A 17,579-nucleotide genomic window follows, 5' to 3' on the forward strand; every position below is an offset into this window, starting at 1 on the left:
GTTCCAAAAACCATAATTTTATGAATATAGGATGGAGAGAGATGGCATGATAGTAAAGCATATAGAAAAAGATGTACATCACTAGGGTGGTGTGACTACCACAAAATAATAGTATTTGGCTACATCAGTAGAAGTGTGTATTGTTCAAAACGAGATAGCTGCTTGATCCCCACCTGGTCAGACCTTCCTGGGCCTGTTGTATGCAGTTTGGGTGCCTGACATAAATGGGACGTTCTTCTAGGGGGAAATGGCATTGGAGGAAGGTCCAAAAACGCTGAAAATGATAGACTTCAGCAAGATGTGGTTGCTGTTTGTAGATGGTCGAAAGGTGTTACACAACGAAGTGTAGCCAGGGCCCTTGGTGAGTGGAAGTTCCAGAGAGGCGAAGTGAGGAAGAGCAATCGTGTCAAAATGGCTATGTTGAAAGCTTCCCTCCAGCTAGGAGGGGGTGTTGCGGTAGCAGTTCTCGTCAGGAACCTCACAGAGGAGATTCTTGGACTGAGTTAGACCAAATACAAACACCAACCATTTCACTGTGTACCTACTTCGTGTCCAGCATTTCACTAGACACGGGAGCCTAAGATGGCTTCTAGCTCTGTATTTTCATGACTCGAGCCAAGAATGGGGGTGAGGATGGAGTGGTTCACGAAAACGGTAACTATACCATCTTGCCGATATTCTTACCTAGATTTGTGCAGTCTAACACGGGAGCCGCTGGCCACGGGTGACTACTGAACACGAGGAATACAGCAAGTCCAAACTGAGATGAGCTATAAGTGTAAAATACATCTGGATTCAGAGAATTAGAATAACTTTTTATACCGATTACATATTGAAATAATAACTTGAGATATATTGGGTTAAATAAAATCTATTCTTAAAACTAATTTTACCTGTTTCTTTTTACCTTTTAAAGTGTGGCTTCTAGAAGGTTTAAAATTACTTTTGTGGCTCACATTATATTCCTCTGGGAAGTGCTGCTCTGGAATTTAGGTTTTAGAGCTAACTCACTTTTATAAACGTGTGATTTTTCTCTTCTTCTGTTCCTAGGCCTGAGAAGATGGCGAAGCTCCCAGTGATTTTGGGCAATCTAGACATTACAATTGATAATGTTTCCTCCGACTTTCCTAGTAAGTGTAAGTTCTCTGTAATAACCAGACAATTTTGTTTGACTTTTACTTCAGTTTGTTTGTTTTTAATTTTCCAGATTATGTCAACTCATCATACATTCCCATGAAGCAATTTGAAACCTGTAGTAAAACTCCAATCACATTTGAAGTAGAGGAATTTGTGCCCTGCATACCCAAACACACTCAGCCTTATACAATCTACAACAATCACCTTTATGTTTATCCTAAGTACTTGAAATATGACAGTCAAAAGTCTTTTGCCAAGGTGAGTACAAAAATCGAGGTTTCAGTTTTGATATCAGACTCTTGGGTTTTGGCTTCTCATGTTCTTTTATAAATACTTACATAAATAAATAAATAAATAAATACATATTCTGGCTTTTTGTTTCATTTGCTGTTTCTTTTTTCTTTAAATATTGCTGCAGGCCAGAAATATTGCTATTTGCATTGAATTCAAAGATTCAGATGAGGAAGACTCTCAGCCTCTGAAGGTTTGTTTTTTATATATGTTCACATTTTTCCATTTTAAAAATGGACCTGCATGATATTGCACAACTAAAGGAATTTAACACATTATAATCAACACAGACACAAAAATATATGACATCACAGTATATAACCACATGTGCTGGACCGTACAGAATATGGAGTAATTGAGTTCTTGCTCCTCATTGACTGTTTCTGTTTTGTTATACTCTTTAGGGATGAAGGTTTCTTATATATGTTCAATTCAGTAAACATATCATGTCTTACTGTGAGCCAGGCATCGTGTGGGTGCTAAGAATTGTATTAGTAAGATTGATAACAGAAATAATAAGATTGATATTTATTGTTTATCATAGTATAGTAATAATAGGTAATAAATTATTGGTGATGTTTATGGAATGCTTACTATAGTGCAGTCTCTGAGCCTAGAGCCTTATAGGTATTACCCTCCTTTAATTCCCCTAACAGTATTTTTTAGATGAGCCTAATGCACAGAATTTAAATAAGTTACTTCAGGCAATCCATTAGTGGAATCACTATTCAAACTCAGGTAGTCTGGCTCCAAATTCTTTACTGTAACTATGGGGAAATGACTTTGCAAGAAGGGAAGGAGACAAAGATGCAAAGAAGAATATAATAGTTTTTGCCCTCACGAAATTCACAGCTTAGTGGGAAAGGTATCATGGAGAAAAAACTCCTGGCACATAGAAATGGTTTGTTGTCAAACCTGAATAATTAGTATAAAAAATGCTGAGGGAACACACAGGAAGGATGGATGCATGGGAGTTTGATGCACATGGAAGGGAAGGTCATTCAGACAGAGGGATTACATGAGCGCAGACATGGAGGTGTGAAAGGAAACTGTGGACAAGGTGCTGTCTAGTTACAGCAAGGACAGGGGTGTGTGCTTGGGGGAAGGAGGTGGTGCTGGGAGATGGACTGGAGGTTGGGTTGGACCCAGGAGTAAGGGGGCTTCGGGGTCTGGAGTCTCTTAGGTAGAAGAAATCCATCAGAGGTGGTTATAAGTTTATGCTGTAGGAATGCCTCTATCTGAGTTTAATTTCTGACTCTGTTAATTAAATACTGGTGTCTTTCTTTGCTCTTACTTTAGTGCATTTATGGCAGACCTGGTGGACCAGTGTTCACAAGAAGCGCCTTTGCTGCAGTTTTACACCATCACCAAAACCCCGAATTTTATGATGAGGTAAACAAGGAAGTTTTCTTTTCCTTTCTTCTTTTTTTTTTTTAAAGATTTCTTTATTTGACAAGAGAGACAGCGAGAAAGGGAACACAAGCAGGGGGCGTGGGAGAGGGAGAAGCAGGCTTCCCGCGGAGCAGGGAGCCCAAAGTGGGGCTCGATCCCAGGACCCTGGGATCATGACCTGAGCCGAAGGCAGACGCTTAATGACTGAGCCACCCAGGCGCCCCCAAACAAGGAGGTTTTCAAGGGAAAACCTAGTTAACCAGTTTTAAGGAAAACTCTTTAAGTTCTTTGCTTAGTAAAGCAAAAAACAAGAGAAACTGCATACTATACTGGAATTACAGCGCTAGAACTAAATGTTGAAGTATTTATTTTACATCATCTTTTCTAATTACAAAAGTAACATTCATTCTAAAAACTTGGAAAATGCAGATAATAGAAAAGAAAAAGTCAAAATCTCTCCTCTATTACTACCACAACTAATATTCTGACATATATTCTTTCAAATTCATACTTAAGTAATATTTGTCAGACCTGAGAATCTTTCTTTCTCATTATTGGGTTTCTTTATGTAGAATGATAGTGTAGTTCATGAAAACTACTATATGAATCTCACTTCTAATGTTCTATCCTGGTTTTTCATCATGCTGTTGCTGTGTTAAGTTCATGTAGTGGTTGATGTCGTGGTTTCCAGTTCTTTCTAGAGTTGAAATACCAGCTCTCCCATTTCTGGTCGGTGAATGTCTTGGTCTGTTCAGGCTACTCTAACAAAATACCACAGACTGGGTGGATTGTAAACAGCAGATATTTACTGCTCACAGTTCTGGAGGCTGAAGTTGTAGGTCAGGAAGCCAACATGGCTGGGTGACGGCCATCTTCCTCCTGGTCACAATTGTACCCTCACATGGTGGAAAGGGACGGGGGAGAGCTTTGTTGGATCTCTTGTAAGAGCATTAATCCCGTTCATGAGGGCTCCACCCTATGATCTAATCACCCCCAAAGACCCCACCTCCAAATACCATCAACTGGAGGGGTTAGGATTTTAACATACGAATTTGGGAGGTGGATAGGGACACACACATTCAGCCCATAACAGTGTATTATGGATCCATTTCTTCTTTAGCACAGTTTATGTTCTCTGATTTATTTGACTGCAAATGTTAATATGAGTTTGGAGGCCCAGTGCACAAGTGACATGTCATATGGCTGCTTTCGTCGAGAAGTTTTGTTTTAAGATATTAAAAAGGTTGTTATTTTGTCTTCCTTGCAGATTAAAATAGAACTGCCCACCCAGCTGCACGAAAAGCACCACTTGTTGTTCACATTCTTCCATGTCAGCTGTGATAATTCAAGTAAAGGGAGCACAAAGAAGAAGGATGTTGTTGAAACACAAGGTTTGGGATTTCATCATTCCCTTGATTGTTCATAACTTACATATTAGGTTCTTAAGTTTTATTTTGATTCTGAACTCTCATCCTCTTGCGGAATTTTTATTTTTTTAAAGATTTTATTTATTTAAGGGGGGGAGAGCATGAGTCGGGGGAGGGGCAGAGGGAGAGGGACGAGCAGACTCCCGGCTGAGCATGGAGCCCAATGCAGGGCTCCATCCCAGGACCCGTAGATCTTGACCTGAGCCCAAGTCAGACGCTTACTGAGCCACCCAGGCGTGCCCCTTTGTGGAGTTTTTAGATGAAGTTTGGGAAGGTAGCGTGTCTGATCTGCATATGTAAATTTTTATAAAAGATCATTTTAGAATTGTAATCCCAAAGAGGCCAAAGTACATTGTAGACAATGTTCTGCAGAGACTAGATTCAGGGCCTTAAAGATCAGGCAGTTTAATGGCGTTGACTTTCTTTCATACGTTTTCACATACCTACAGTGAAGTTTTTTGTGCTTTGTTTCAACAGTTGGATATTCCTGGCTTCCTCTCCTGAAGGATGGAAGGGTGGTGACTAGTGAACAGCACGTTCCTGTCTCAGCCAATCTCCCATCTGGCTACCTTGGCTACCAGGAGCTTGGGATGGGCAGGGTATAGGACTTTTAAGATTGATTTATCCCAGGACCTTCAGAAAACATGAAAAATCAACTAAAGCAGGAATAACACCAAAAACGCACACAGTATTTTTGCTGGTCCCAACATTTTAGTTTTAGTTATTCATTTTCAAGTAAACCTAGGGCAGTGGAAGGCAGTGCTACTGACAGCACAATTTAGAATTATGGTTTGGGCATTTTAGGAGCCCTGAACTAGCAGTGTCTCAGCAGGGGAATGGAGACTTGGAGCCACTGGATGAGGTAGAAGTTTTTCGCTGCAAACTAGCCATGCTCAAGTAAGGATGTGTTCTTAGAGTCACGCAAACTATTAGGAATTGTCTTCCAGCTTAGGGTAAGTCTAGTAACAAATCTCGCCCACAGGGTAGCCCATTCTGATACATTTTCTGATTCATTAAAGCCTGAATTTTCTTAGATTTCTCCAGTTAGTTGGTTTTGCTTTTTTTTTTAGCCATCTTAAGTTTTATAGACTTCAGTTTTATAACAAGCTTAGGTAAAGTTTCATTTCATTTTAAATGGCTTTTAATGTTTCTCTGCATTTAAGTAGTGCCAAATTTGGGTCCATGTTACTGACAGATTGTCAAAATATTCCAAAATCAGGGGAAATCATATAACATTCAGTTAAAATTGCTAGTCTGAACAAGAAAAAATGGAAGTTTCAGAAGTCAAAATAAGCACCCATAGATGATTAGCCCTTTCCCCTTGTTAGGACTTTTTCTGCTGTCCTGTTTGCTGGATGAGGTATCTTCTGCCATCACTTTCACGATCCTGAGCTCTGGTTTGGCTAAGTCATTGGTGACACAGCATTCTTTCCCTCTCAAGTGGACAGTAATTCTACAGCTGCAACTAAGCAAAAGATAACTTAGAAAATCCAGGAAGGAGAGCACTGTACTTGGGGGAAGAAAGTGGGCGGAAATTAGTATTGGTTGCATTCCTGCTGTTAGCTAGCCATAACTAGTGAGTCACTGATGCTGTTTGGGCCTTTGACACCTCACCCTCTGTGAACATGGTGTTTGAAGCCAAGATCACTAATCTGTTGGGATTTTTTTTTCCCTTCCCTATCTTTTCAGCATTATGGTCCAGAAATTAAATGGGTAGACGGAAGCAAACCACTGCTAAAAGTTTCAACTCACCTGGTTTCCACAGTGTATACTCAGGTATGTGTTATTCCACTAGCAATAGCAGTGATTGCCGAGTGAGGGAGTTTGCATGATTTTTTGGCAAAACAAAATCCTCATTGATACGTCATACGGATATATTTTTACTCTAGAGGTCCTTCATTGAAGAAAGTACATTATAAGGTGCTCCTATGTACTGATACAAGTGAATAGTATAAGTAACATTTCTCAACAATTTCCTCTTTTGTTGGAGGATCTTTGAAATCTTTTTAAAAATTGTTTTTATCTCGTTGATGTTTTCATTTTTGTATGATCAGTTTCATAGTCTAAATAAAACATGCATGCTGCAAGAAGCAGGTACTCCTATTTCCACAGCATTATGCTAATAGGCTTTCTTTCTTTCTCTCTTTTTTTCTCCCAGGATCAGCATTTACATAATTTTTTCCAGTACTGCCAGAAAACTGAATCTGGAGCCCAAGCCTTAGGGAGTGAACTTGTAAAATACCTTAAGGTATCAGATGACTTTCTTAGTAACTCCTTTTTAATGAGTTTGGGGTAGGTTGGGTTTTCTTTTTGGTGGCAGGTATTGTTCTTACCACTCGGGAACCTTGTAAGGATGCTCTTAGCTAGATACTCTCAACGTTGATAGCTTCTGTGTGGTTTTAGATGGTGGCAAGAAGTGGATTCAGAAATAGGACAGCTCCAGAACACTATATGTCAACTATACTGGAATTAAAAGAAAAAAACTAATTAAGAAAAGAAGAAAAAGCGAAGAAATAGGACAACTCCTGCCTTCATCCTCATCCCACATGTACTGTTTTTAGGCCCAGCCCAAAACACATTGTTCTCTGCATAGAAAATAACTCATTATATCACTCACTAACACAGGCCTGTCTGTTGAATGCTCCCCGGGTGCAGTGCACAGTAACAGGCACATAAGAAGCGTGCTTTAGTCCCATGGTTAAGTAATTTCTAGTTCACTGTAGGAGATAACATAACCTTGGAGAATGTGTGCTAGGTAGGGGAAAAAAAAACAAAAAACAACAAAAAAATAAAAATAAAAAAACCCTGAAAAAAACAGAAAGAAGGCACATGCCCAACCCCAGTGTTGTGCAGGGGTTGGAGGCTCCCAGCATCATGGAATAGTGAGAGCAAGGTGGGGTTTATCTAGGGGAGCTTTATCCAGAGTGTGGTTCCATGGGAATATTTTTTTTAAAAGGAGAGTAGCTAAAAGAGCATCCTAGGCATGAGGACAAAATATAAGAAATGTGAGAAATGGGGGCACCTGGGTGGCTCAGTCAGTTAAGCGGCCAGATCTTGATTTCAGATCAGGTTACAATCTCGGGGTCCTGGGATTGAGCCCCGCATTGGCCTCCACGCTCAGGGGGGAGTCTGCTTGAGATGCTCGCTTTCCCTCTGCCCTCCCCCCCGCATGCTTGCTCACTCCCTCTCAAGTAAATAAATCTTAAAAAAAAAAAAAAAAAGTGAGAAATGGAATACAAGTTTGACTTCAGCAAGGAACATGGAATGAGAGTTCTGAAATCACTGCTTGGCCAAGTACCCTTTCAGGTATCTCCAGAGAGCCTTATGACTTTAAGAAGGGTCTTTGTATTAGTTTTCTATTGCTGCTATAACAAATTACCACAAACTTGGTGGCTTCAAACATTACGAATTTATTTTCTTACACTTCTGTAGGTCCGAAGTCTGACACAGGCCTCACTGGGCTCAAATCAAGGTGTTAAAAACATGGCTGAGTTCCTTTCTGGAAACTCTGGGAGTGAATCTGTTTCCTTGACCTTGCCCAGTCCTCATTCCTCATTCCTTTGCTTGTGACCTCTTCCTCCATCTCAAAGCCAACAGTGTTCCACCTCTGACCATTCTTTCCTTAGGTACATACATCTCCCCTAACTCTCTCCTTCTACCTCCCTCTTCCGACATTAAGGACCCTTGTGATGAGTTTTCGTCCACCTGAATAATCCAGGATGGTCCCCCTACCTTAAGGCCGCCTTAATTCCCTTTTGCCATGTAACATATTCACAGGTTCTGGGGATTAGGAACATGTGAACATCTTTGTCCCTTATTCTGCCTGCCACTGCCTTCCATTGTTTAGATAGACTTCTTCCATCCTTGTTTGGAACTGAGTGGAAATTGCGTGGGGTTGGTCTCTCTTTTTTTTTTTTCCCTTAAGATTGTCCTTTATTTGAGAGAGAGAGCAGGGTTGATCTCCTTTTAAGAAGATAACACAAATGCCATTCCATGTCTGTAGAGCCTGCATGCGATGGAAGGCCACGTGATGATCGCCTTCTTGCCCACCATCCTAAACCAGCTATTTCGCGTCCTCACCAGAGCAGCCCAGGAGGAAGTTGCTGTCAATGTGACACGGTAAGAGAGGCGGATGGGCGGATACCTTCTTCCCCTTCAGTCTGTCCACATCTGGAGCGCGGTCATACACATCTGGGATGCTAGTATGTGTTGACCATTATATTTAAGAAATTTCTTTTGATCCCATGTATAGGGACCCCATCTAATTCCTCGTTTCCTTGTTTCCTGTGGTGCCAATAGCATCATCATTGTTCTGCAACTACTGTGTAATAATGAAATGTTTTCATTTTCACATTACTATTCATTGCTTTATTCATTTCTGTGGTGTGTAGGGTCATTATTCATGTGGTTGCCCAGTGCCATGAGGAAGGATTGGAGAGCCACTTGAGGTCATATGTTAAGGTATGTAAAATAAACGGTCCCGATCATTTAAATCTGTGGCTCTCCAATTTTCCTTCTAAGGACTCATTTTTTAGAAATCTAGTTATTTTGGGATGAAACTTAATACCTCTGCTTTCTCTTCTATACCTTAGCCAGTGCTTATACCTGAATGAGAGGAAGTCCAGAGAGGGGCAGCCATTCATTTATTTACTTAATTTTATTTTTTCAATGTACATTTCTTATAATGGGTTTTGCAAATAATAATGATGTGGAATTTTAAAGAAAAATTTTAAGTCGCTCTTAGTAGGCCTTTGGTATAGCCCTATTGTTTTCATCTTTCTTTTTCCCAACTAAAATTTGCAGTAAAACTGTTTCTCCTGAGATAAGAAGGTTAGCACTGGCCTCCATCAAATTAGATAATTATGTGGGACAGCAAGAGATGTCACTAGGATGAATATCAACAGGTTCTTCCTTTATGTAACACTTCAGTAGACAGAGTGGCGGTTACCATTGTGAAAAGTTACATACATTCTATTTAGTCTTAGACACGTCTGTAAATTATAGCTACGGAATCAAGTCACCCAGTGTCAGGTGACACATTCCTTGAAGTCCTTGGGAGGTAGAATTGTGGGCTGGAGGACCACTGACCTGAGACAGGTGGTTCCTGTATTGTTACGGGTTCCCTGAAGGTATCCTGGACTCCCTCTTTGTGTCACCCTTCCTTCCTTCCGTTACCACACCTTCCTCTCCCACCCTGCACTTGTACCTCAGTCCCTCACCGCCATCCCTTGGAGCCTCTCCTGCTTTCAGCCCATCCTAGATAACCAGGACATTAAAATATCTTTCCCTTTTCTTCAAAGTATGCTTACAAGGCTGAGCCATACATTGCTTCCGAATACAAGACAGTGCACGAAGAACTGACGAAAGCCATGACCACAATTCTCAAGCCTTCTGCTGACTTCCTCACCAGCAATAAACTCCTTAAGGTATGTGGGGTGGTGGGGTGGGGGGGCAGTGTGGCTCTGCAGTATTGAAACTGATGGAAGAAAATCCGAATGCCGTAGCCTGATCAGTTCACCCTTCTTGTGTGCTTTTAGAGACAGTCACCATCTCCTAAAAAGGGGTAAAGAGTTAGTTCTTTGGGACCAACTTTGCTGCGTATATTTGTGCTTCTAACAGACCTGCAAAATATTACTATATTTAAAATTTCACGGGCTCTTAAGTTTTAAGAAGTCGTCATATTTGAATGGGTGGAGGACACCGAGGTGGAGATTATAAAGGCAGCATCAGCAGGGGAGGCTCAGTCAGGAGGAAAGATCACAAATCTAATCCAGCAGTGCCTCTCGTTGGCTTGTACCGTGCTGAACATATGCACCCAGCTTCCTCGTGGGATGCAGTCCTTGTTGTGGGACATGCGAAAGCCGGAGAGCAGCTCCCATGCACCTCTGGTCTGATAATACTTTGCCAAGTGGTTCAGCCCTGCTTTGGGGTCGCACCTGTTTCGCGTCTGTAACATTGTCGGCCTAAGAGAGTAAACATCTTGCCTCCTAATTGTTGGGTTTCTCACCGGATCCTTTTTTTTTTTTCTTTCTTTCAGTATTCATGGTTTTTCTTTGATGTTTTGATAAAATCCATGGCTCAGCATTTGATAGAGAACTCCAAAGTTAAGGTATGTCACTTCCTATCAGGGCTTGTGTGGTGGCTTTTAGGGGCAAGTCTTTCTGTTGCTTTGTAGCTCACATTTGTGAACACACTCTGTTGCCAGTTACAGTACAGTTCTAGGTGCTTTCCAAGTAAGAAAGCATTTTATTCCAAGTAATAAAGCCATAGGGCTATCATAAAGTACTGCCCCACATTTTATAGATGAAGAAACCGAGCCCGGAGCGAGTTACTTGCTGAGGCTGCACTGCTAGCGAATGGAGCGAATGGCCAGGTTTTGAGACCAGTCTGGCTCGAAAGCCCACTCTCCTGAAGCATGTGTTACTAAGTCCAGAGAAAACTCTTGTCTTTTCCTTTGTATAGCTTGGAATTCTTCAAGTCTGTTGAAATGAGAGTAACAGTTTGAGGATTTAATGTAAATGTAATTACCCAGTCTTGAACATTGTAGACCTTTCTCAGGGACTTAGATGAGAGTGTCTGATGTTACTTCACGTCCCCTGGAAGCAGTGAAGGGAGTTGGAGATAACTCCTTGCTGAGGTGCCTGGGTGTGTGTGACACCGGGTCCCCATGCTGAAGGTGTCCTGGGGATACCTTCAGGCCTCTCTGGACTGATGCCTGTCTGGGTGTGACTGGCTACTGCTGGCTGGTTGAGGCGCAGTGTAGATACATTTTTATAAGATTCTAATGTGGTAAACTCAGTGGTCAAGTGCCAAAGTCCCTTTTGAGATGTGCATACTCTTGGAGTTGCTGTTATGTCTATGAATGAATGCTGCCTGCATTGTGTTGTGCAGGGTCTTGAGTCTCGTGGAGAACAGGGGGCCCACGTGCAGGGAGCAGGTCATGGTGCCCAGCAGTCTTTCACAGTGAATAAAGGGAGGACAGGGAAGCCACAGGGAGGGAGGGTGAAGATGTAGCTCCCTGCACCAGGGATCTGGACTCTGGGAGAAAGCCTTGGGAAAGGCTGCTGGATTTTGTCAGGCAGAAGGTTGGCAGCTCAGAACTGAAAGCCACACTTTCCTCTAGTAGAACGGGCACTGGTGCCTGACCAGGTGGTTTCCTTCTTTTCTTTTCTTTTTTTTTTTTTCTTTTAATTCCAGTTTTAGTGCACAGGCAGATGCCAGATGGAGGTGGGCCCTGCTTTCCACAGAGTAACACACCATCTAAATCATGCCAGAATAGCCTGCCAAGTAAAAAACCTAGCAGATTGTCTTCTTGGCAGTAGGCAGCATGCACACACACACACAGGCACACATGCACATACACATGCATGCACACACGCAGGTCATTTGGATGTAGTACTTTTACGTTAAAAATGTCATGTGCAGGATAGGCTGTAGGCTTGCCTTAGTTTGCTTGAGCTACCACAGCAAGTACCACAGCCTGGATGTCCTTAACAATAGAAATGTATTTCCACACAATTCTGGAGGCTAGAAGTCTGAGATCAAGGTGTCTGTAGGGTTGGTTTCTGAGGCCTCTCTCCTTGCTTATAGATGGCTGTCTTCCCCCGTGTCTGTGCATTGTCTTCCTTCCATGCATGTCTGTGTCCAAATCTTCTCTTCATGTAAGGACACCAGTCTTGTTGGATTAAGGCTCACCTTAATGACCTCGTTTTAACTTAATTACATCTTTAAAGATCCTGTCTCCAAATACAGTCATATTCTGAGAGACTGTGGGTTAGGACTTCAACATACGAATTTTAAGGAGACACAATTCATTCTGTAACAAGTCCCCAATGGATTTTTCATTATTTTTGGCTCTAAGTAAATGTAATCACTCCAGAAAGATTGGTGGCTTTAGTATATTTAAAAATATAACTGTTTGTTCAGAAAGTATTCATTGAGAGCCCTTACTTATAGGCAGGCTCAAGGGTTACAAAGTTAAGTGAGGCATGGTTTGTGCTGTCACAGAAGTTAGGTGGGAAAGTGCATGTCTAGACCATGGGAGCAATGGTCAAAGAGGTAATGAACACTTCTGAAACACCCACAGAAGTATAAGTATCGGGCTCCTGGGTGGCTCAGTTGGTTAAGCATCTGCCTTCAGCTCAGGTTGTGATCCAGGGTCCTGGGATCAAGTCCCGCACTGGGCACCCGGAGCCTGCTTCTCCTTCTGCCTGCCGCTCCCCCTGCTTGTGCTCTCTCTCTCTCTCTCTCTGTCAAAATAAATAAAATCTTAAAAAAGAAAAAGGAAGTATAAGTATCAGTATAAGTATCAGTAACATCTCTTTCCGAGAACTCTGATAGAAAATTTAAATAGAGTAATTTAATTGCATGTGTTTTTTTCCTCAAGATGCTAAATTAAACCATAGAAATTTAGGGATGGTAGGGACCTGAAAGCTACCTTCTGGTCCAGCTGCTCCCATGTGTCCCAGAGGTTGAGATGGAGTATAGACCTGTGAGGTCCCCTGCCCAGGGTCACACAGCACAGCACAGTCTAGAAGTCATGCTAGAGTCAGAATCGGCTTCTCCCAGATGACCTGCCCTTTCCAGCCTTATAACTTAACTCTCCGGCACTTCTGGGAGATAGTTTGTTTTTGGAACTCTTTAGAACAGACTGCTCAAATGCTACCATGCACAACCTTTTCTGTAAGTTAATTATATCTTGGCCCTAAAAGAATATTCAGAGAGTTTTTAGAAGTAGTTTATTTAAAAATTGTTATCCAGCATAAAAAAAAAAAACACACTGGCATCCAAAAGGAGAACGCTTAACCATAACATAATTTACTATAAAAAGAGATTCAAAATACCTACTTAGCACTTTGGAGAGTTTAACATTTCACTTTTAGAGGGCTCCCCTCTGACTTCTTCTGTGTCACCTGACGCCATGCCACTCCTTCCCTGAATCACACATTGTAGATCTAGGAACTTCTCACATATTTTGAAGGTTTTATTCATTTGCCTCATACCTTAGGAGTAATGAGTTTTATGTGTTTGAATTAGTTATTTTAAGGTCCGTCTTTATTTACATCTTAAGAATTATATGTCCTCGTCCCTGATTGCAGTGTTCTGAATTGAGGGAACAAGTTTATATTCACCATTCCTGTGCCATTTGTGATTTCCAAAGTCATGATCAAATTCCCCTCAGAGTTTTTATACTTTTAGACTGAAGATTATTAGTAAATTCAATGTGTTTATAATCCTGACCTTGATTTTTTTCCCCTCATTGGTGAGTCTTTCTTAAAATGCCATGACCAGGCACACATCTGTCTAGTAGGGGCACCTGGGCCACAGACTCATGTAAGAGCCAACTGATGCTTTCAGTGCAGCTGAAAGTGCCCTCGCCAAGAATATTTAGCATAGATCAGCATTTGGAGGCATAGTCTGTTGAGCTGAGGCTTGGGTGTACAATCTTGCTGGAACTGGGGTCATTCCATCTGCTGCATATTTATGTAGAAGGAGATGCCCCTGTAGAAGGTGCATGCTGGAAGGCCAGCTTCTAATGCTACACTCTTGCTGAAGATGGACATGGCCACATGTGTCCACCTCCCCATCCCAGCCAATCAAACTGCACTTTGTGCCATTTGTTGAGGAAGGCTGTAAATCAGAGCCTCCCTTTAACTAGCATCTAAAATAAGCAACTTCCTTACTACCGCAGATGGACCTGCAGAGTTTGGACTGATTACATATGACCGTGCCAGACTCAAGTGTTCCATAGGTGACATGTGCTTGGAATTTACAATAAGCAGTTTTTGGGGAAGATATAAAACCGACCTCATCAAGGCCTACTAAGGAGTTCCCAACTCTGAACCCCACTCAGCCTCTGTGCTCAACACATTTTAGGTGTTTCTTTTCTATCACTTATATTTAGCAGCTATAATTTCAGCAGACCTTTGGGACTTTCCTCTCCTCCCACCTTGAATCAAGCCAAATTGCTAGCATTCCACAGGCGAACTTCTTGCAGGTTGGAAAATGTGTCCTAGGATAGGATGAATATATAACCTCAGTTAGGTGTTTAGCCTTCAACCATCTCCTGACTTAATGGAGCAAGGAAGGAGTGTTCAAATGAAAAGCAGGGAAAGGATGGTATGCTTCAGGTACCATGGACTGCCTGTGCTTGCCCCAAACTGTAAACGCGTGATGGCAGCATGTGAATATCCCTACTTCCATCCACGAGCACGTTTTTTGGAACCGTCGTTGGCTATGCACAGAGCACAGAGGAGCTAGCTATGCAAATGGCATAGATGGTACATTGGCAAGCTTCGGAGCTGACGTTGTGCTGGGAGGAAGAACACATTCGGCTGGGCACAGTTCGAGAACAATGAAGAGGGTGTATGTGTGAGCTCCAAAATGATAAAGCCTTGTGGAGGTTGGGGTGGAACTTTACCTGGAAGGATGCCACACTTAGGGAGAAGAGAATGAACGTGAAGCAGGAGAAAGAGCTCATACCCAGGTAAGGCCAGGAAAATGAAGTTTATTAGCTAATAGTCTTATTTATTATATCTCAGGGAGCCATGACATAGCCTGTAGAAAAGAGTGCTCTAACCCCTAGAGAGTAGAGGAACACAGTAAGGAAAAGAGAACCAAACATTTGAGTGCTCCCTTGTAAAGGAAGCAGTGATTTGGGGAGCAGTCGCTGTTGGAGCCCAGACAAGACATGTAGGACTTGGTGAAGCCCGTCGCTGGTGTCTGCAGACTGGTTGTTAGCAGCGGGGCTCATAGGGCCCTTCGCAGCACGGCTGAATGTGGGTCGTCAGGGAGAATCCACTCAGGCCAGGGGTCAGGCGGCAGGAGCTGAGCAGCCGGCAGGATGGTACAGAGGTGTCGGGCTCACAGCAGGGTGGGGGCATGGGGCACAGCAGGTCCGCCGGAGGAGGCTGATCTGGTGTGGACAGGCGCTGGGGAGGCAGACCCCACACCAGCAGCCTGTGTCAGAGGAGCAGATCGCGGTGGCCGGGCCACTGGGGACGCTGCAGCAGCGCTGAGAGGAGATCCCACAGCAGGACAGGTCAGGAGTAGGGGTTTCGTCTGGGTGACAAGTGTCTTCGTGTCTCAGTGCCCTCTCCTCCGAGCTCGTGTGTCTATACTCACTGCTCTGGACAGCTGCCCATTATCCTAGATCATTTTCTTCTGTTTCAGTGTATAGTAGTCTCCATAACAATATCTAATTACTTTGGTCTTTATCACCTTTAGATTTGTCTTACCTCACTGTTTTGTTGCCAAATTAGGGCTCCTGACAATAGCTATTTGTTGCAGCATGGAGAGCTTCATTTCAGTCTTCAAAGGCACTGAGTTGACCCCTAATCATGGAAGAGCTTGGTTGGTTGGTTGGTTGGTTGGTATGTTAATTATCCACCATTCTTCACCACATTTTCTTTCTTTTTAATGAAAACTTATTATAGAAAGTTTTAAATAAACATGAAAGGAAAGAGAAAAGTTGAATGAATCTCATGTTTGAAGCTGTCACTCACCTTCAACAGTTATTGGCATGCTGCCATTGTGACTTTACATCTCCACCTTCACACTGTTTTTAGAGCATTTTAAAAACAATCACCAAATATTCTGTCATTTCATCTGTAAATACTTGAGTGTGTCCTCTCTAACAGAGAAAGCCTTTGAAAGAGATGGAAGCACTGTACCATTATGACACTCAACAAAGTCAGCGACATTTCTTCTTTGTCTTTGGACACCCTGTCTGTATTTGGTTTTCCCCAGGTGTCTCAGAAATGCCCTTTGACAGTCAGTTGGTCCGAATCAGGATATAAACGCAGTCTGTACAGTGCATGTGGTTGATGTGTCTGTGAAGTTTAAGATTTTCGAACTGTTCCTTCTCCATTTGTTTGCTTTTTAATGCAGTGTATTTGTTGAAGTAGGGGGGCCCTTTGTCCTGCAGAATTTCCCACATCGTAACCTCACAGTGTTACGTGTCAGGGTCCTTTGTCCCCCATGGTTCCTGTAAACTTGTGGTGATGTTGAAGCTCCGTTTGATTTAGGTTTGGTTTGCTTTGGGGCAAGAATACTTCATAATTGGTACTGCTGTGTCACACTGGGAGACATACAATGCCTGGTTGTCCCACTTTTCGTTTTGATAATAGAGACAAATAGGTTAAGTGGTGCCCACCCCATCCATCCACTTTTCATGGTTTAAGCAGCCATTGACGAAGCCCCATTCTGAAGGCCTCGGGTATTTCCTGAGAGACCTTTTTTCAGGAGTAGCCGGCTTGGGTAGTGGGCAGTCACGCCTGGTGGTTTGAGGTCGCCTTGCCTGGGGTCCAGGAAGCTGATCATCTACTGAGGCTGACCCCTCAGGATACAGAGTTATGGGGTTGCATATACAGAACAAAATCCCTTTGGAATTTCCAAATTTACTGTTCTGTTTTTGAAAGTGGGTAAACTTTAAATACTTATTACTTGATTCTTCCCTCACTGGATTCTTGAGTTTATAAGTTTGCAAAGATTGTTTTCTTATTTGTTTGAGAATTGAGATTATTGTAAAGCTGGCATTTCAAAATTCACAATAGGTTCTGGTATTTAATGCATAAAATAATGCATGCAGAAATAACTAGGTTTCAGTTCTAGTTTTAGAAAATACTGTTTCTTTGATATTGGGATACGGGTTTGACTGTTGCAAAACAGACCAAAATAATGGTTTAAATAAGACAAAAGGTTCATTTCTCTTTTTTGGAAAATTATAAGCCAGTAGGTAGCTCTGAGAGTGGTGGGCTTGTCCCCCAGGGTTGGTCAAGGAGTCAAGCTCCTCTCCAATTATCCAGCCCAGGTGTCACCTTCATCCGCACGGTTGAAAAGCTGGCTCACCCACCACCCCACATTCTAGTCAATGGTAAAGAAGACTTGGAAGGCAAGCATCCCATGGACATGGCTGGGAAAAGCACAGTCTTCCTTTTACAGCCCATTGGCCAGAACTCGGTCAAGTTAGGCTGGGAAATGTAGTCTTTTGCTTGGCATCAGTGTGCACCTGTGAAACCCAGGGGTTTCACCACTAAAAGGGAGAAGGAAGGTCACTTAGTACTTACTGAATCTCGCTAAGCTTCAGTTTTCTCATTTGTAAAATGGTGAAGATAACCCTCTTGTTGTGGCTGTTAGAATCACATGCGTGAGTGGATAAATGTCATGGAGCATATAATTCAGATCCCTTCACATATAGGTTCTCAGTAATTTTTCTCATTTATTGGGCACATGGGTGGGGAAGCAAAGTGTCAAAGAGCAGAAAGAACACAGGCCTTGGACTCATGGTGGATCTGGGTTTGAGTCTTTGTTACTTGTTAGTTCTTGACTGAA

General features: G+C 42.4%; 1 protein-coding gene across 28 annotated transcripts in view; it reads left to right on the forward strand.

Moving 5' to 3' along the window:
* Positions 1 to 17,579, forward strand: part of DOCK9 (dedicator of cytokinesis 9) — a 283,449-nt gene that overhangs the window by 191,681 nt on the left and 74,189 nt on the right. For all 28 annotated transcript variants that reach the window (XM_027590615.1, XM_027590627.1, XM_027590636.1 and 25 more), the window contains exons 16-27: positions 1,051 to 1,130; positions 1,208 to 1,395; positions 1,556 to 1,621; positions 2,728 to 2,820; positions 4,088 to 4,211; positions 4,725 to 4,846; positions 5,937 to 6,023; positions 6,406 to 6,495; positions 8,251 to 8,366; positions 8,639 to 8,708; positions 9,548 to 9,673; positions 10,285 to 10,356. In XM_027590615.1, coding sequence (XP_027446416.1) covers positions 1,051 to 1,130; positions 1,208 to 1,395; positions 1,556 to 1,621; positions 2,728 to 2,820; positions 4,088 to 4,211; positions 4,725 to 4,846; positions 5,937 to 6,023; positions 6,406 to 6,495; positions 8,251 to 8,366; positions 8,639 to 8,708; positions 9,548 to 9,673; positions 10,285 to 10,356 — 1,234 coding nt within the window. The remainder of the gene's footprint in view (positions 1 to 1,050; positions 1,131 to 1,207; positions 1,396 to 1,555; positions 1,622 to 2,727; positions 2,821 to 4,087; positions 4,212 to 4,724; positions 4,847 to 5,936; positions 6,024 to 6,405; positions 6,496 to 8,250; positions 8,367 to 8,638; positions 8,709 to 9,547; positions 9,674 to 10,284; positions 10,357 to 17,579) is intronic.

This window comes from Zalophus californianus, chromosome 3, assembly GCF_009762305.2.
Source record: "Zalophus californianus isolate mZalCal1 chromosome 3, mZalCal1.pri.v2, whole genome shotgun sequence".
NCBI lineage: Eukaryota > Metazoa > Chordata > Mammalia > Carnivora > Otariidae > Zalophus > Zalophus californianus.